Source organism: Nothobranchius furzeri, chromosome 5 (genome assembly GCF_043380555.1).
Source record: "Nothobranchius furzeri strain GRZ-AD chromosome 5, NfurGRZ-RIMD1, whole genome shotgun sequence".
Classification (NCBI taxonomy): Eukaryota; Metazoa; Chordata; class Actinopteri; order Cyprinodontiformes; family Nothobranchiidae; genus Nothobranchius; species Nothobranchius furzeri.
In genome coordinates, this window is record NC_091745.1 from 8,141,590 (window position 1) to 8,162,104 (window position 20,515).

Sequence of the window (20,515 nt, forward strand, 5' to 3'; positions counted from 1 at the left end):
TGAGTAATAAGACAGAAAAAGCCACGCCAAAATAAGTTTAGGAAGCCCACTAAGAATCGTAATAAAAGCATTTAAAATAAACACCATATACAGTTGAGGAAACGTTGGTTTAAGTACCTGATATGAAGCGGTCGCTGCATAAGTGAAAACCTTTACTCTCGGGATCCCACAGCTTCATTTTAGCCCGGTCACTAGTGCGTTTTATTACAATGATCCAACGTTTGCGGCGCTCCGGATCTTGGGGAATCCTGTAGATGGCTCATTCCTTATGTCGTCCACGTCTGTTCTGCATCCTGGGGCACAACAGGAATCTACCATATTTCCCGTTTGATTGAGTTTTCTGACAATAACAAATAGTCCAGCTGCCGGCTTCTACCTGCCAATATGGCGCCGTTTCGATTTGAACTGTTGCATGCTGGGAGATGTGAGATCAACTCCCGGAGCTCTATACAAAAAGACATGATGGTAGGTTTGTGCAAGGACAATGATTGTTGCAGTTAGTGATTAAATCCAGAGATCATTGTCTGTTCTCCTATCCTAGATGACCAGTGGGTGCAGGCTAACAAGGAATTGGTGGAGGAGAATGATTACAGGGTCAAAGGTCTCCCAGTGGGGGAGAAGATGCTCTTCAGAGTGACTGCCATCAACATTGCAGGACGCAGCCCTCCCGCCACTCTGTCTCAGGCCATCACCATCAGGGATATCGTGGGTCAGAGACGAACTTTACCCACAAAGGCTTGAAGTCAAATGTTTAAATCTTACTTTTGGCTAAACTTTAGTGGAAGAAATAATGCTCAGTTAAGGAACTTATTTGGGTCTAAATGAATTTTAGTATAAGTTTTTATTAAGAGAGAGCACACACACAGTCAATAACTGCAGTTATTTTTTTTAACTCTTACGGGCCACTTTATTAGGCATGCCTTGATAGCGCCTTTTTGCCTTCAAAACTGTCTCAACCCATCATGATATTGATTCGAGTTGTTGCAAACAGAACAGACCGCTCATTTATTGGGGCGATGGCGGCAGAGGAGTTAATTGCCCACCCGGTAACTGGAGTGTTTCAGGTGTGCACCCCACTCAGTCTATTGCAGTTGTTGTGCCCTTAGGCAAGACACTTAACCCACCTTGCCTGCTGTTGGAGAGACAGATGACGCCAGTTTGACAGCTTTGCTTTCGTCAGTGCGTCCCAGGGCAGCTGTGGTTACATGTAGCTCATCACCACCAGTGTGTGAATGTGTGTGTGTGAATGGGTGCATGGCTGTTGTGCTGTAAAAGTGCCTTGGGGGTTCTAGGACTTTAAAAGGCGCTATATTAATAGAGGCCATTTACCATTACCAAACAACCTTTTACTGTGTACACACTCAAGGGCCACTTCACTAGGGATACTCCATTGTACTGCCTTCATTCCTTCGTGTCATACACTCAACAAGGTGTTGGAAAGCCTTAAGGCTTGTCACCAGCATTCAGACATTAATTCTGTTTGCTTCACAGCCAGACAGGACACGGAAAAAACTCCCCCAAAAAACAAGGTGTTGGAAACGTTTGTCAGAGTTTCTGGTTCATATCGACCACCATCATACAGTCACATCCATGATGACAATCTCCTGTTCCACCACATCACAAAGGTTCTAGACTGGACCCAGATCTGGTGACTGTGGGGGTTGTTGGAGTTCAGTGAACTCGTGGTCTTGTTCTAGAAACCAGTTAGAGATGATGTAGATGAACCAGTCTAATAACCACTGATTATTAAAACCAGTCTGTCCGTTCCCTCTCAATCTACAAAGCATTTTCCTTCACACAGCTGCTCACTGGATATTTTCTCTTTTTCGCACCATTCTCTGAGATGGCTGTGGGTGCAAATCCCTGTAAATTGGTGTATTCTGAAAAAACTCTGACCAACCATACCACATTCAAAATCACCTAAATCTTCTTTTATTCTTCATTCTAATGTTCATTTTGAACTTCAGCAAATCATGATGCATTGAGCTGTTCCCATGTGACTGGCTGATTAAGTATTTGTGTCACAGAGCAATTAACCAAGTATACCTAATAAAGTGTCCCAGGAGTGTATGTATTTTTATTTATACTCTGCCACATCAACCCACACCTTCACACATGTGATGCATCTTTATTCGTCCACCATCCAGAGAACCCAAAGATCCGTCTGCCTCGCAACCTGAGATCCAAGCTCATCAAACTAGTGGGAGAGAAGGTGAACTTGGTCATCCCCTTCCAGGTTAGTTTGGCCTTTTATTTATGATGAAATGTGTGATTATTGTTTATTCACGTACAGATTACAGAGAGAACTCAGTTCTTCTGTAGAGCTGCTCACTCCGACCTTGTAGTGGTTAATTATGCCAGTTATCAAAAATCCACAGGAGCATGTAGAGTACTACAGAAAACAAATTACTGCAGAGGGTTTCAAGCAATGCATTTAAAGTTCAAGTGACCAGAAAACAAAAGAGAGATCCCATTTAAAAAATGTTTTCCTTTTCTGCTCATGTTGGCGCAGCACATCCAGATTAATTTTCTCTGTGTGCTTTGAATACCGAGACAGCCACAAACTAAAAATCCCCCAGTGGAAACATTCTGACAGATCTTTTTTTTCTTCTTTTGCTGGAATGCAAATAAATATTGCTCACAACAGAGAGAGTGGATGCTTAAAGGCTGCCGGGAGAACTACAGCATCTGACAACTTGTAAATGATGACACTGGTTAAAAAAAGAAAACAGAGGCATGAGTAGTGAAGGGAACCCCCTTGTTGTGAATTAAAATAGGCAAAAATAAAGTAAGGCCATAGCCCTGCTTGATTATGAAGAGCAGGATTAAAACCTTTCTCTGAGAGAGAGAGAGAGAGAGAGAGAGAGAGAGAGAGAGAGAGAGAGAGAGAGAGAGAGAGCGAGCTGCACGATGAGTTCATTTTTTAAAAAGAGCGTCAACACTGCTGTCGTCTTATATAAGAGCTGGACATTTCAGTCCTGCAGCTGTTTGCACTCCAGTGAGATATCTGTTACGTTTAACATGAAGATACATTCAACCCGACTATTCCACTGTTGAATATTTCACACCTGATGTATTTGCATTATTTTGCATCTTTATAAAACTCATTTTCTTTGACTGTTGCAGTTAAAAAAATTTAACAAATGCCCAAAGACCTTCAGAACCGCAGAAGTGGTGATCAAGAGTACTTTGAAAGGGGTAATAAATCAGCACATTTTCTCTGTCCCGTGTGTTTTGTCTCTTCCTTCCGTCGCGGTACATGCAGGGCAAGCCTCGGCCTGTTGTCACCTGGTTTAAAGACAACGTTCTCATGGAGGACAAAAGTGTGGGGACCCGCACCAGTGAGGTGGACACCATCCTCTTCATCCGCTCTGCAGAGAGAAGACACTCTGGGAAGTTCACCCTGTCTGTTCAGGTTGAGGACATGTCTGAATGTGCAGACATTCACATCCAGGTCGTTGGTACGTTTCTCATTTCCTGGCAGAAAAAAACTCAATAAATATCCAGCTAAAGTAAAAAGTGAAACAACAAATAATTTTTGTGCCTGTGGGACTGGAACTCAAAAGATGTCTCAGAGTTCTTGTTAAGAAATCTTAAAAATTATTTAGAACATTTTATCGTCTGTTTTAGAGCTTTTAATGAAACTAAGGGACTGATTTCATAAAGTTGTGATGAAATCAGATTAATGATGACAAACAATTAAGGAAACTAAGTTTTAGGAAACTCCAAACATATATTTTCAGTTATTTATTTGTTTAAAAAGCATGAAATAATTAAGTATTAATCTATTTTGGGGGCTAAATGGTTTAATATTAGTAAAATAAAGTCTTATGTAAAGAAAAGTTTGAACTAAACACAACCGATAATCTTTGTCTTCCTCACTGAATGTAGCAAAAGGTTCTATTTTTATTTTATTTTCACTTTTGTTGTCTCCATTTCCACTAGGGAGAACACGTTTTTGTTAAGTTGTTGGTTTTCTTTCCTAAACACCACCAGAAAAATATGACTTCATCCATTTCAGCTTCGGCGGCACAAACTGGCCTCTCAGCCCCTCTGAAAGTCGCATGTTGTCTCATTAAAATATCCCACATGTGCAAACTTCACAAGGTGCATGATTAATGACCTGTTTTGAAGGGATGATGATTTGAGCCCAAATCTTTGAGACGTGCCAAGATTTCTTTTTGAAATTTGACGATAATTCCTCATTTCATGATCCCAGGAAATCTGTGACTCAAAGTAGCAAATCATCAAAGAGCTCATTCCTCTCCTTCGTTTAATCCCGGCTTCCACGCTGCCTCCAGCGCCTTCCTTGTCTCAGGGCTTGTCTCCACGGGCCGGGGTTCTGGGTGGATTATTTGGCGGGGCTTCACTGAGATTATTTGCATGTAGACTTGGATTACTTTTGGATTTTAAGGGCTACTCTGTCACTTACCCTGCTGAGAAGGTTGAGCTAATGAGAGGCTCTGATGGCGCCCCCTCCCTCCGCTGATCCGTCACCATGCTGTTTGAGCACCGGGAATAAAACAGCAGTTGTGCTGCTCCCTGTAAGAGATGACAAACTCTCATTCGTGGTGTGCAGTTTTCCTGCAGACCACACAACTATGAATGATAAACAGACTGTGTTCTTCTTCTTTATGATGCTAAACATGCTGTTGCTTTGTCAGCGCGGCGCCACTTCCTAGTGATGTATTCAGCCATTGCTGTATTCCCTGGATCCTTTGTCTTTTGCTCTGCTAATCTGTCAATCTCTCTAATCTGTCTATTCTGTCAAATGTCTTCTGATGCAAATTTTTATCTCCTTCTTTAGAAGGGATTTCCCTACAACAGAGCTGTTTTCCACTAGCTTCCTCTTTCCTTGAATGTTAACCTGGAAAGAAATAGTTATCGCAGCTCTGCATGAGCAGAGCATTTCCACCGACTTATGTAAGTTTACCCAGAATCCACCAGCTCCATCCCAACTCCATCTCCTTTCATGACACTTGCAGAAAGACCAGGTCCGCCCATCAACGTGCACGTCACAGACGTCTGGGGTTTCAATGCTTCGCTGGAGTGGAAGCCTCCCAAAGACGATGGCAACTGTGAAATTATAGGCTACACCATCCAGAAATGTGACAAGAAGTCAACGGTATGTGGTGGGCGGGGTTTGAAAGGTCAGGTAAATCAACAGGTGCACTCAGGGGCGTAGGTTTATGCAACTTCTTTTCAAATGTTATTTAGTTGGGACAGTAGTAGCTCTGGAGGTAGAGCGGGTTGCCCAGTAATCAGACGTTTGTAGGTTCAATCCCAGCTCCCACCAGAGGATGCTGCTGTTGTGTCCTTGGGCAAGAGACAACTCACCTTGCCTGCTGGTGGTGGTTGGAGGGACCGGTGGCACCTGTGTTCGGCAGTCTTGCTTCCGTCAGCGCACCCCAGGGTAGCTGTGGCTATGATGTAACTCCTCATCACCAGCGTGTGAATGTGTGCGTGCATTAGTGGATGTCTGATTGTGTTGTGAAGCACCTTGGAAGGTTGCAGAACCCTAAAAGGATGCTAAACAAATGCAGATAATTTACCATTCCAGAGCTTCATCTTGAAAATACAGAAACACTCAGTCTCGGTCAACCTATTCACTTACGTACAACGTGCTTTACTTACCTTTTTTACTTCAAGGGGAAATATTATACAAAACTGACCTTTTGCTTCCTTTTGTGCTGCCATGTGGGTCTCGACTGCTTATATAAGCACTTCAAACTTGAAAATTACCCATCCATCTATTTTCTGTCTTGGTGCTTGGTTTTAAGAATTATGTGCCTAAAACAAGTCATTTCAAAAAGGGATATTAGCATGGAGCCCCCTCTCCCATGCGGGAGAGGTGCTGCTGGAGGATATTGGAGCTTCTCAGCTTATAGCGTCCTGAGTGGGGGGTGGGTGGGCGTGGCCAGCTACAGCTTGTGTTCATAACACTAGAACTTCCAAGGAAATCATTTTAACAGTTTTCATTTTTTTTGTATGTAATGGCTTTAGTTTGATGGATCTCACGTTGTCCTGGCTTCCTGCCTTTTTCTATTTTTGTCCTTTATATTTATGTTAGCCTAGTGAACTAGACCAAATTCTTGCTTTGCAAAGTTTGGTCTAGGAACGCTCCATTGGAACCTCCGCAACCCCTAGCAGTATTCTGGCTGGCCAATCACAGCTCTGTAGAGGGGTTTCAATATGGGGTCACACAGGAATCGCTGCGCCGCCGACTCACTTCTTGGAACGTCGTGCGATAGTCACAACATCACACGGGACTTGAGAACAGGAAGTGGAAAGTGACTCTTTTGTTTATACGTGATCAGACCTGCTGTTGTGTTTTGTGAGACTCTAATCCATAAAAAATGAGTAAGTGCTCTATGTATTAGAATATTTTAAGATCAGTAGTACTTTAAAGTAACTTTTATGGACAGGATTTCTGGGTGCAGCCAAGGTGTTGAGGTGATCTGTCCTGGTGGCCTGAGGATTGAGTCTCTGCTTTTTTGCAGATGATGTGGTCTTTTTGGCTTCATCAGAACGTGATCTCTGACTCTCATTGGAGCAGTTTGCAGCCGAGTGTGAAGCAGCTGGGATGAGAATCTCCGGGTCAGGGATGAGGTACTGCCCCAAGTGGAGGAGTTTAAGTATCTCTGGGTCTTGTTCACGAGTGAGGGAAAACTGGAGCGTGAGATCAATAGGCAGATTGGTGCTGCTGCAGTGATCCAGGCGTTGTACCGGTCTGTCGTGGTGAAGAGAGAGCTGAGCCAGAAGGCAAAGTTCTCGATTTACCCATCGATCTTCGTTCCTACCCTCACCTATGGTCACAGGCTTTGGGTAGTGACCGAAAGAACGAGATCACGGATACAAGTGGCCGAAATGAGTTTTCTCCGCAGAGTGGCTGGGCTCTCCCTTAGAGATAGGGTGAGAGGCTCAGTCATCTGGGAGGGGCTCAGAGTAGACCCGCTGCTCTTCCACATCGAGAGGAGCCAGTTGAGGTGGCTCGGGCATCTGGTAAGGATGCCTCTCCGCTGAGGTTTTCCAGGCACGTCCAACCAGGAGAAAGCCTAAAGGAAGACCCAGGACATGCTGGAGAGACTATGGCCCTGTCCACACTTAGCCGGGGATCTGCCAAAATGTAGATATTTTTCTACGTTTTGGCCTGTCATCCACACGAAAACGGAGTTTTTTCACACGAAAACGGATCTTTTTAAAAACTCCGACCACAGTGAAGATCTGCGTTTTCTCCGTTTTTGGTGTCTGCGTGCGGACAGACAAAACCGGAGTTTTTAGGTCCGCAACGTCACTTTCCGCGACAAAAAAAGCTGACATCATGTGTGCGACCTGTGTTTACACTAGCCGGCATCATGGAAGCCTTCAGAGCTGCGCTCTGTCACTACCCGATCCATCAATTGTCCAAGCGCTTTCTGCTTGTTTGTTTTTGTAAGCGGAATTACTGCTCCTTGCGGAAGACCACGGACGAAGGACGAGGTTAAGAACGGGGGAAGTACTGCCGCCTACAGGTCTGGCATGTCCTTAACAACGTATTTATCCGGGTACGTGTGGACAGAGTTTGTTTTTAAAACGCGGTGGTGTGGATGCAAGTTTTTGGAGGGGCGGATATTCGTTTTCAAAAAACCCCGGCTACGTGTGGACTAGGCCTATGTCTCACGAATGGTCAGGGAGCTCCTTGGAATTCCCTCAAAGGAACTGGCCCAAGTGGCTGGGGGGAAGGAAGTCTGGGCCTCTTGACGCAGACTACTACCCACGCAACCCAACCCCGGATAGGCGACCGAAAATGGATGGATGGCGTAGCTGTTTTTACTGCAAAGTGCTGTCCTTTAGTTTTGATGAAAAGACTGAAACGGTTACACAAACTGTTACCTAACAAAGCACTGCTAACTAATGACCACATTCATTTTCATTTTGCTGATTTAACTTTTCTGTCTTTGGCTGTTTGGTTTCACTCTGAGGGTTCGTGTCATCACCACGCTGGCTTCAGAAGCATTTAAACCACCTTTCATTTCATTAAATTTTCCTTTCAAGCAGCAGAACCTTCTAGTAATCTTATGAAGTGGTCTTTATCTGTGGATTTTTGGAGAGCTTTAAATGATTTTTCGGTAATCATCAGTTGAGTAACTCAGTTTTTATGGGATTACTGAATCGTTGGGAATAACGTGTAAAGAAATTAAAGAAGGGGTATTTTTCTCCAGTAATGACATTAGCTTCCGAATATCTGATGACACGTCAGTGAAGTCACTGAGGACTGGATAAATCAACAGTAGTGATTATAGTGTTAGGTCTCATTTTGAGTTGTGAACCTGTCATTCTGCTCTTTGTCTCTCTGACATCAGGAGTGGTTCACGGTCTACGAGCACAACCGCAGGCCCAGCTGCACCGTGTCCGACCTGATCATGGGGAACGAGTATTCCTTTCGAGTGTTCAGCGAAAACATCTGTGGCCTCAGCAACGATCCCGGCATCAGCAAGAACTCTGCTGTCATTACAAAAACAGGTGAGGAAATCCCTGCAGAACACTGTAACATAGCACAGTGTCTAAATTTAAACCACCCAATAGATGAGAGCTTCTCAGCAGAAAAGCACAGCAGCGATCAACATGTGTGACGCATCTCGTCCCTTCGGTCCGTCATCCCATCTTCCCCTGAGCCTTTTGTCCCCGCTGCAAGGGTCCAGCACCAGGGACAGCGCCAGGAGCGGCCTGCTCACTCTCCAGCGCACAGTGCCAGTTCAGGACCTCGGAGAGAGGCACACCAGCGAAGATCACAGCTGACCTGAATCAGTGATCAAGCAGCTCCCAGCTCCTTCAAAGAGGAGCACTACAGACAGTCGGGGAGATCCTGGATTAGCCGGTGATTCTCCTTAGCTCACGGACACTTTGGCTACCGTTACCAATCGGGTTCAAGGTTTACACAGTTACTGTTTGGGTTTAAGGTTGCTGCGGGAGATCCAGGACTAGCCTGCGATTCTCCCTCGCTCTTCGACGCTCTTTGCTCCTTATTTGGTTAAAGTTTTCTACTAAGGATCCAGGATTAGCCTGGGTTCCTTCTGAGTGTGTTTCACATGCCTTGCTAAGGATAAACCGTTTGTGTTGCTGGCTACGGGTTGTTTTCCATAGGGGTTGGGCTTAATTATCCTTTTTAGTAGGATTTAACTGACCTAGGGTCAGTTTTCTGGTTTTGGTGGTTTTTATCCCTGTTGGACTTCTGAGCCGGGGATATTTATCGTTTAGGTGGTTGTCATCTTAGTTTGGCAGAAAGCCTTTTCATAAGCCATTTGCTGCTTATGTTTTCAGTTTCCACCTTATTTTGCACCATTATTATTAAGCCTTCTTTGCCGTTCAGACAGCGGACACCTTTTGTTAATAAATCCTTTTGTTTTTACTCAAACCTCCTCGTCCTTTACACACCTACACCTGTTTTCTTGTGTTAGTCCCCTCATCCTCCTAGACCCTCAGAGGGGGCGTAACAACATGTATCTACTGACAAGTTATTTTACACCAAACAATTGCCTAACGTTAAAGTTTGATACATGTTAGTGATTTAATAGGACCAGGATTAACATAACATGTTCATGTAGATACCCGTTTCACTCGTGGATCAGTTCTTTAATCATCTGTAAGATCTCAGGAAGACTTTAGGCAGCAGATTATTACCACTAGGTCAATTAGAAAAACAAATGCAACTACTAATTGGATATTAAAAGTTCTGATAAGTATCTAAAAATGATACCTTTGTAAACATATTATTTGGTTTACAACTAAAGATGGTTCATGTGACATTTTTGGGGCCTGGAGGTTAAGTTTGCTTTTATATTATGATGATAGCAGAACACTTTGGTCTTGGCTGGACATAGGCTAGAATTCTCCCTAAGAGGTCTCTCATAGATGACCAGTGGACAGCAACAAAATACTCAACTCTTAAAATTAAGAAAAAAATTCCACACAGTGTTGTTATTGTATTCATAAAATATTTAAATGGTATTTTGACATTATTTTGGCTGCAATTCTCTCCATTTACTGGTCGGTCTGTGCTCCTACCCTCACCTATGACCACGAGCTTTGGGTAGTGACCAAAGAATGAGATAGTGGGTACAAGCGGCCAAACGGGTTTCTCCGCAAAGTGTCTGGGCACTCGCTTAGAGATAGGGTGAGAAGCTCAGTGATCCGGGAGGGGCTTGGGGTAGATCTGCTGCTCCTCCACGTCAAGAGGAGCCAGTTGAGGTGGCTTGGGCATCTAGGTAGGATGCCTCCTGTACGCCTCCCTGGTGAGGTTTTCCAGGCACGTCCAACTGAGAGACAACCTACAGGAAGACACAGGACACGCTAGAGGGACTATGTTTCTTGTCTGGCCAGGGAATGCTTTGGGATTCCCCTGGAGGAGCTTAAGCTTGGTTTATGCTTGATGCATTCACTGTCCGCTTGGTGATGCGGCTCGTGGATGGAATGCGCTTCACAACTCGCAGCGTTTATGGTTCGTGCAGCTCGTCTCTGCGGTGAGCCAATATTCTCCCAAACTGTAGGGGGCAGCATGGAGCTCTACGGCATGCATCCATCACTACACCATAGTAGAAGTAAAAATTACTGTTGTTTACAACATGGCATTCCAGCATTTTTTAACGGCGTCCTCACCTTTTCCGACAGTGCGAGCTATTTCTCTCCAAGAATTATTCACAACATGTTGATCACGATGATCTCTGAGAGCTGAATCATACAAATGTCTGTATTTACGAACCTCTGCCATACTAGTTCTTGCCGGTCCGCCATGTTTTTCCGTGTCCGACCGTCCGCGTGGTTAGAAAATTTCCTAGATGCGCGGTGCGGAAAGTTTTGGTCGTGCGGAGGCGCGGTGGAGGGGTGTGGTTGTTAAAATGATGCAATTTCGCCGTGCGGACCTCGCGGACGCGTCAAGCGTAAACCAACCTTTAGGCTGCTGCCTCTGTGACCTGACCCTGGAGAACCGGAAGAGGATGGGTGGGATGGTTTTTTATTGAAATGCTGGTGTTGCATGATTGTTGAACAGCAGTTTATTGAAGGAAGTTGTAAATTTTAGTCAAAAGCTTTGCAAAGCTGTGCCGATTCAATGCCAAAAATAGCATCCCACCATTACGGTAGAATTCTTGAATGCATTTAAAATAAATAAATAAATAAATAAATAAATAAATAACCTTTGTCTGTTTTTAACTCACTCTGGTGCTGAAAGTCTTAATGTGCTGCTAAATAGAAACACGGCTGAAGTCATGTCATTCTTGGTCAAAGTCACAACGTCTCCTTTCAGAAGGACTGAGAAGCCCCGTGTGGCTTCAGAGCTGCAGGTGGCAGACCCAGTCAGAACAGAGCCACTCCATGAAGTCATCTGCAGCGGGTCAGACAGCGAACGTGTAAAAAACCTCACTCAGAAAAACACTTGGATGAAATTAGAAAGTTTAAACCACCTGCAGCCTCTGTGAGCAGGCTTTAAAACATCTCTGGCTCTATTGAAGATTAGAATAAAAATCCTCATCTTCTCCTAAACTTAAACAGGAACAACATTCATTCTTTCTATACAATAATTCATTTATTATTTACTGTTTTATTCAGAATATTTTCCTGCAAATACATAGATTTTCCCCTGAGCCACGAATGAGTGAATCAGATAAACACACTCTGTATTCTTCCCCTCTTACGTTCATCACATCTCATTATGCTGTTGTATCTTGGTGCTTTCTTCACCGTATTTACTTCTTCACATCTTTGGCCTGCCCACTGAGGATGTGAGGAGCAAAGATGTGAGAACAGATGTGAGGATGCAGAAAGAGAAGCATGTCAAGGAGAATAAACTCGTGTTTCTCTTGAAACATTCTCTCGTCTTCGTCCTTTTTGAGAGATCGGACGTAAGAGACTGGGAAACCTCCGGGATGCTACAGACAGATTGAAGAAGAGGAAATAAGCTATTGTCTGGCTTAAAAGTTGTGCAAAATGTTGGATTCCAATGCATCTGCACACGTTTCTCATATGTTAAATTATTTTTTTTGTTTTAGGTTTGATGTACAACCCAAAACTTTTCAAAGAGGTGGGCATGAACCATTCACCCAAATTCATAGCTCCTCTGCTGGACAGGAGCGTGATTGCAGGATACAACACAGCTATCAGCTGTGCTGTTCGTGGCTACCCAAAGGTGAACAACTTATTTGTTTTTGTGTAATTAAAGATGTTTATGTTTCACATTTAATAATGTTCTAGTCTTACATTTTTACAAATGACCAGCTGCATCCTTACTTTTCTACATTCAATCAGATGTGTTGACAAAAATGTAAACGTTTGATTCAGATTTCAGTTTTGAACTAAAAAAAATGAAGGTAAATTTAACGTTCTAACTAATTGCACAATCCACATTTATCTTGAAACCTGTTGAACTGACAGGAACAAATGCATAAATCCTGTCCTAAAGGAGGTTGCTTTGGCTGCCGCAGTAAAACAACCTGCATGCCTTTAGCCGCCCTGGCCACTGATCGCCGTACTGCAGTGTTACACATCCGATTTCACGCTGTTGTGTTTTTCAAGTGAGCGCACCAGATTTGAGAATCAAGTGTGAGCGTAGAACCGTGAGATGATGGCGTTTCCTCTCTGCCTGAACCTAGGAAGATGTGTGCACTTGTGTATTTCTCATCAAATCAGCAAAGATTTGTCTAAACCCAAATGTTGACCCAATTTCACCTCTCTCTCCTCCCTCCTCCACTCCCCTCCCTCATGCCTTGCTCTGTTTTTATACTCCCGCCTCCTCCGTACTCCTCCCCTCTTGCCTCTGTTCCTCCCATCCCGCCAATTTTACCTCCATCACACTCCACCTCAGCCGAAGATCATTTGGATGAAGAACAATATAACAATCGAAGGTGACCCCAAGTTCCTGATGCAGAACAACCAGGGCGTGTTGACTCTGAACATCCGTAAGCCAGGCCTGTTCGATGGAGGCAGATACTCCTGCAGGGCTGTCAACGACCTCGGGGAAGATCAGGTGGAGTGCAAGCTGGAGGTTCGAGGTACGCAGGTCTTCATGAAAGTCTTGAAAATGCAGCTCGCACTAAATCTAAATCCCATAACGTGTCAGGTAAAGCTTTAACTTGAATGCTTTGCTGACCCCTCCTGATAATTTTATTTATTTTTTCCTCCACAGTCCTACAAGAGAAAGGAGAAGAGGCGAAGAAATGAGTGAAGCAGCAGAGGACACAGTTGAACAGGAATAGTAATGGATTATGGATAACGGGACAGTCATGAATAAATATGATCAGAATAGATCACTGCTGAGGCTCCACATATGCTTGACGAATCAGTAATGTGCCATAAATTTTTAGAGCAAGCTGCCACCCTGTCACATCCTTACTGCATGTAGTAAGACTCCCCTGCTGCGACCACACAGAGATGGATCCGTCTTACCTGTGAAGTGGACCTGTCACCGAACACACTTATAAAGCAGCCTCTCATCCATTACGACACCCCGTGTTGTCTGTTTTTGTGTATGTGTGTGCGTGTCTGTGTGAGTGTGTGTGTCCAGGGCGGTTTTATGGCTCGGTGTGAATTTATGATTGTGGTGCAGCTGTAGCGCTGAAACCACCGCAGTGTGACTGACCCGCTGTACACACCTCCGCTTCCTCAACGTGGTGTTACAAGTGTGATGTGTGAGCCGGGGAGCCCGTCTGCGATGGTTCAGTGGAGGGATCAATATTCAGCCAGGCATGGAAGACATCGTGGAATAACAGGGATTAAAGAGGTTCTTACACACAGATATGGCCCTGCTGCATCCGTCATCTACACACGCTCTCTCTCACACACTGAATCTCTCCTCATGTTACAGCCCCCCCATGCTCTAATGTTACGTTCCTCATGGCATGACCCATAGTGGTGGGCCTTTACAGAAACATGGCTCACACTCATGCGAACACAAACACACACTCCAAATCAGGGTCTCATTAGCATCACACACTAGAGACTAATTAATGCACCCATCAACACTGCCCTAATTAGCTTTCCCACGTCATTACTGAGCAAACGAATTACCACTCATTTACACACCCGCAAAACAAACACAGCACCGTCTCTGCTGGGAGAGTCCACCGTGGCTCGCACACCAAATTAAAGCCTCACCGGTGAGCTGCAGCAAGTGGCATCCTGACTGATAAAGACAATAAAACAAACTGAGAAGTTGCGACTAAACCCGTGAGGTGACCTGCATGACGCGTCCCACCTCTGCATCAGGTCTCTCCAGCAGAGGGGGTGCCAGCACAGTGGCAAGACCACAGCTGACCAGCACTGAGTGGCAGCTCATCCACATTACTCACTAGAACTTTGGACTTGAAGCTCTCCAAAACGCACCAGCTCTCCCACACTCTTTTCCCTTTTTGCTGCAGCTTTTTAAGGACGAGTTAAGAAAAGGCTGAGGGCATGCATGGCCAGCTACAGCAGGGAAATCCTCCAGATACCTGAAAGTAGGCCACGAGTGGCTACACAGTGAACCTGCAGTGCAGAACAAAGCCCAAAAATGTGAACCCGTTTGAGCAATAAGTGACTCTGCAAGCGTGTTTAGTGAGTGAGGATGTTGATATAATATTTTTGTCAGTTAAACCGAGACACCGCGTGGCATGCTCCTCTGCTGACTGACACATGAAAGCAGCAGTGAGGATGCATCATGCGCTGCTTTGCAAGGAAGTTTTGGGAAAAACGGATCCTCCAGAAAGGTGGCAAGTAACCTCGATATTCCACCTCGACTCTCAGAAGTGATGCTCAGTTGCTAAGCAATCACAATAAGCGTATCTACGGGCATCATCCACAAGCCTTCACAAACTATAACATGAGACGGTGTAGGGTTACAACATTCGGTGCACTTTTCCCCCCTCACACAGCTTAAAGTCCCTAAAATATACGCCAGAAAACAAATGAACGGAGCATTTGGTGTTCCTCTTATTCCACACTTGACACACTTCAAGGCGCTTAACGTTTTTGATGTTTACCTGAATAATTAAAAAGGAAACATGGCAGCTCAGGAGTAAACTGCCACTGTATCTGCTGTGCTGTTTTCCCAATATTAGAACGGGCCTATCTCAGACGAACAAAAGTGGCAAGTCCCACCAGCAGGCGAGGAGAAAAGCAAAAAGGAGGGGTCCGTTTCTCAGCAGAGTGGGAAAATACAGAGACAAGAGAAACCAGAAACAGACCTCCTGAAACAGTGGGATTGAGGGAACTATAATTATGCAAGTAATTATACATGAAATCACAGACTTGGAGTGAAAAAGAGAGCACTGGAGGGAAAGAGCCTCACAGTCGGTCTCATCTGGGTAATTACAGTATAGAAACCAAACCAGACAGATGAGCAAGCATCAAGGAGGAGAATTCACCTGTTTTCATCAAATAAACCTGCAGTTGCTTTTAATCCAGACCACTGTACGCACTGTACGGTTACACACACACACACACACACACACACACACACACACACACACACACACACACACACACACACACATGAATAATTTAATTTTAATCCCTTTTTTTGGGTTTCTCCCGGTTTCTCCGCTGAAAGCCAGTGAGAGTTATACCCTGTTTTATCATCCTCATTGTTTAAAGGGCTTAAACCCTCCCAGGGCTCATGACCCACATAATGAGCTCAATGTATCAGAGGGCTGGTGGAGGTCTTAAAGAAGAGAGCTGCCCTCACATTTCACAATGACAGCTTCACGACTGCTTTGTCTGCGCTAACTGGAAAATTGGTGTTTCTCGGTAAAAGGAAATTTGTTTCTAGAAACGACCTGCGCTCAGGCGACGCATCGTCCCTCTGCGCGGAGACCCAACTGCACTTACGCTCCTCGAATTAACACAATGTCCACATTTTCACTGACAGTGTTTTTAAAGTGTACACTGCAGAACAAATGCTTTTTTTTTTAGATGTGGCTCATTTCCAGTGGAAGTGAAGAATGGGAACTTCATACCCGAGGGTCAGGTGCAGGTTAATCTGTCATAGTTTTGCTGGCTAGAAATAAAAAACCAGACCTGAGAAGTTGTGTAGATTTTAGCCAAAGATGACATACAATCACAGCAAAAACAATACTAAGTCTGTGGTTCGACGTGGTACCAGAACCACAGCACAGCCTCTGCTATTTCATGAATGCCTTTATCACTTTGGGAGCTCCTTTATTTTAGTGCCATCATCCATTTTCCAGCACTCAGGCTTGGACCAGGTCACCGGAGAAGCAGACAAACCAAGACGTCTCTCTCCTCATCCTCAGGTCCTTGTGTTCCTGAGGGGCTGTGCATTTATAAACTCTACTGTGTGTTGGTCCTTCCATCGTAGAACAGAGCTAAAAACTTACACAACATTTGTGCCCTAATATAAAAGGCAACTACGGCTCATACAGAAACCATCCACTCTGAGGTTGTGTGTTCATCACATCCATTAGCACTGTTCTGTGCTGTGGCCCAGCCGACCAAACCCATGAAGATGTTATTCAGGACTCTAAAGTGAAAATAGCCTTGATTTTCAATTATACGGTATTACATTACACAGATGGCTTTAACCGAGACTCCTTGTGTTTTCACTTGGATCGTGGTCGTCTGTCTCTCGCCTCCAACTGGCCTAAAATGCTGTGTCTCGTCTGCTGACAGGTACAAAGTGGAATGAGCTTTTAACTCCTGTGTTAAAGTCGCTGCACTGGCTCCCTGCTTTACACAGGATCTAATTTTGACTTTTATTGTTTGTTTCGGCCTTGCCCCTTTTTACCTGTCTGAGCTGGTGGTGCTTCATAATGCAGCCAGAGCTGTAGCTTGCTGCGGCTCCTAGGACAAGGCTTCAAACCCGAGGGGACACAGCTTTATCTGAGCAGTCTGCTGTTAAATGTTAGGTCTGTTCAGCAACATTTAAAACACTGCTGAAGACTTTCTAATGAGAACTGGCTTTTATAAACACTTTTTATTCTTGTTTGTCACTTTTAGTATACCGTAAATCCTCTAATATTAGCCTGTATTTAATTAACTGCCGGGTTTCATATTTTGGCCGGTGTCGGAGTCGGCGGAGGTGAATAATGGCCGTTTTTTTATTGTGGTCGGGTGGAATGTGGTAACAAGCAAGTACGGGGGGCGGTTGTGTCATCCGTCTCTCTTTTGATTTGCCAGTGATAGACCGCGAGGGTGACTTTAACCGTGCGGAGACGAAGAGGAGGCGAAAATTTGATATCAAGTTCAAAGAGAACATGCTGATTATGCTGCAGAACACTAGGGAGCAGTAGGGGTTGTATGAACTAGTCACTAGTCGACTTCACCGCTCTGTAGTGACTTGTTATGCCTGTCATCGACTAGTCGCTGTCACCTGATAATGACCGGCAAGATGCAGTCCTCGGAAAAGACAGCAGCCTGCTGTCAGCAGGTGACAGGTGATGCGCCCCGATCCACAGCAGCGAAACGCATCAGACGCATATAAAAGAATAAAAAAACAAAAAACATAAAAGGAAATGAGCCGACATGAACGATCATGTGTTAAATTAGTTTTTGAGTGGTGACACCTGATTTGATAATGTTACTGTGGCCGTGCTCAGGACGCAGATGTCTGGAGCGCGTCAACAATCAGAGCTTTGCATGCACAAGCTGGTTAAGGTTAGGATGGGGGTGAGGGGAATGTTAAACTGCAAGAGGGTAAACGTCACAATTTGGTTAAATGTCCGTTTTACGGCGGGTGTCAGTACTGACGCTCTGGCACAGCGCGTTGCCTCCCGTGGCCGGCAAGCAGCGCACACTCCGCTGTTTTTGCGGTCGGTGGATCTTTCAGAACTGCAGTTCAAAGGTAACTCATGAGGTGAATATATATGAACCCAGGTAACAGCTTTTCTTTAGGATTGAGAGGAGATGCAGGAAGATAATTAACAGACAGGACAGAAAAATAGTCAAATAAAAACAAGTTAGTTTTTGTACCTGGTGGTTGCAACAAACAGACACCATTGAAGGTCATCAGAAGTGAGGAACAGAAAATGAAATAATTATTTTAATGTTTAGAGCAGCAGGAACTCTGAGAGGCTGCAGGCGCATCAGTGAGTTTGCGGCCGCTGCGCAAGGGGAGGGGGGAGAGGGCTGAAGCAGAAACTACCGTTGTTAAAAGAAATGTGTTTAACTTTGAAAATGTGGGCGCAATTTTAAATGTCAAAAACTCCAGCGAACCATTAGTTCATTTTGCTCAAATAGAAATAGAGGCCTGCCTCTAATTCTGGTCCTCCTTCCAATAAAGGCCTGGAGCTTGATGAGCTTGAGTCAAATACAGGCCCGGGCCTGTATTAGAGGATTTACGGTATTTTAGTTCCATGCCACTTTAATCTTTTATCTTTGATGTAACCTTAGTGCATGTTTTTATCATTGTGCCTTAAAGTCTGCAGCACTTTGGGCAGAATTTGCTGTACATGTGCTATAGAACTAAATTTGACCTTGACCTTAAAGTGAGGGTGTGTATTTTCCCTCGCGGTATATTAAAATATATTATATATATTAAAATATTGCAAGCAAGCAATATTTTTGTGTTCGAGTAAGGTCTTACCAACGGATGGCCATTACAGTCAAAAATCCCTGGGAGAGCAACCACCAACAAAACAACAAGCACATGAGATTTCCTTTCATCACTGGCAAGTAAAGAAGTTAATGTGTCAAACAATGTTTATGAATGGCCAAAGTTTTGTGACTGTTACAAATCAGCAAATGTGTTTTGTCCTCCCGGTCTCCCGTAGAAGGAAGCATGGGGTCTAACAGGGCATTGCCCAGAGACTTAGACCTGCTCCCAAGAATTTTAGACCAGATTTTTATGGACATACGAAGCCGCCAATGTTTTTCAAACACTGGGTATCATTTAATCCATTTTAAACAATATTTCGATTCCAGAGATTAACGTTAATCTCTGGGATCGAAATATTGCTTAAAACCAGCCATTACTGCTCAGGGAGACTTTGCTTTTATATTAAAGATGAGTGAAACGCTAGTTTTTATTCAGCTATTAATTGTTTAAAAATGTTTTTTTATAAGTTTAGCAAACAAAAACATTCCCAAATATCTGGAAGAAAGTAGACATGTGCACCAAGCTAAAGTTGAAGGTGTTTCTGCATCACATTAAGCACTGAAAGCATCTCAATCATGTTCAGACTTTTCTAGGGGCATCCAGACCATAACATGACTATGACCCATTATTTATAATGATTGATTTACAAAATGTTTCCTTTTATTAATATTTTAGTACTAGAAGGGAAGCTGAGGGTAATTTCTGGGAGCAAACAAACATGAGCGATCTGAATATTAACCAAACTTAAAATAAACAGCAATAACTGACCCTAACTAAACAGAAAACTGATATCCAGATAAAAGCAACCCACCCCTACAGACTCCTTTATTCAGCTTTGATCACAAAGATGTTAACAGGTGTGTCTGGTTGGGATGAGCAAAGCAGAGGATGAATGACAGGTCGTCTGCAGCAGCGTCTTCTCCCTGTTAAGACAACCAATCCATAATGTCTTGTGTCCTGGGTCCACGAGTCACCAATTTGCACCTGTACACCCACTTTTATGTGTAAAAAAAAGAAAATAACACATACACACATTCCCTTATGTCATTTGTCGAATCACCCCATGAGTAAAGCTGCCAGATAAATATAAAAATGAAGAGTGCAACCATAATTAAACAGAAATTTTAAGCCTGATCGTTTGACTCTGAAAATTATTGATCAAATATTCTGTTCCAACAATCTGTTTTCTCTAATTCTTAAATGCATTTATTTTCCAGGAGAGATTGCCTCCCCCAGACGCTTCTGGTTCATTTGGTTTCACTTTTTCAAATTTTGTTCCAAACCCAAGCTGCCACTGCAGAAGTGCTTCGTGTTTAACACGAGGACAAACCAACCCAAATCCACCAGAAGAAGACAAATAATTCTACTGAAAGACGTTAAAATAAACTGACATGCTGGTGACTGCTCCTCACCAGCTGACTCGCCGTTCCAGTTCATCGGTTTGCAGCCTGCTATCAAAACCTTCCCGCACAGATGGATTGCTGTCGCTTTACTGAACCTCACTGCTGTTTTAGATGTTTTGTTCAGATTTCAGAGACACAATGAAAAAAATAAATTAAAACTGAGGACGAATATGGGAGCTGAAGGATTAGGATTCCACCCCCCCCCCCCCCCCCCCCCCCCCCCCGTGTCCTGCCTGGCTGTGAAGCAAACATAATTGATGTCTGAATGCTGGTGACAAGCTTTACAGATTTACTCTCAGGTGGAGCATCAAAGCGTCTGCTTTTAATATCACGCCTGATACTTAAAACTTTATTGTTATTGTTTTTGAATGCTTTTTAATTCCGACCAGACACGGAGACAGAGGTGAAAGAGAAAGGAAAATAGGTGGTGGGTGGTGGGTGGGGGGGGGGGGGGGGGGGGTTCTACAAAAATAAACAATAAGATACTATTATAATACAACAAGATCAAGCTATCACTGCATCAACTTGATGAAGAAATATAAAATCAACATTG

At 44.0% G+C, this 20,515-nt stretch overlaps 1 protein-coding gene across 1 annotated transcript in view; it reads left to right on the forward strand.

The window, feature by feature from the left end:
• The window catches only part of mybpc2a (myosin binding protein Ca), a 152,651-nt gene extending 139,176 nt beyond the window's left edge, over nucleotides 1-13,475 (forward strand). The window contains exons 21-28 of the mRNA XM_070551377.1: nucleotides 542-709; nucleotides 2,148-2,236; nucleotides 3,266-3,461; nucleotides 4,986-5,125; nucleotides 8,343-8,502; nucleotides 12,024-12,160; nucleotides 12,836-13,022; nucleotides 13,157-13,475. Coding sequence (XP_070407478.1) covers nucleotides 542-709; nucleotides 2,148-2,236; nucleotides 3,266-3,461; nucleotides 4,986-5,125; nucleotides 8,343-8,502; nucleotides 12,024-12,160; nucleotides 12,836-13,022; nucleotides 13,157-13,191 — 1,112 coding nt within the window. The 3' untranslated portion in view covers nucleotides 13,192-13,475. The remainder of the gene's footprint in view (nucleotides 1-541; nucleotides 710-2,147; nucleotides 2,237-3,265; nucleotides 3,462-4,985; nucleotides 5,126-8,342; nucleotides 8,503-12,023; nucleotides 12,161-12,835; nucleotides 13,023-13,156) is intronic.
• Nucleotides 13,476-20,515: the final 7,040 nt, after the last annotated feature.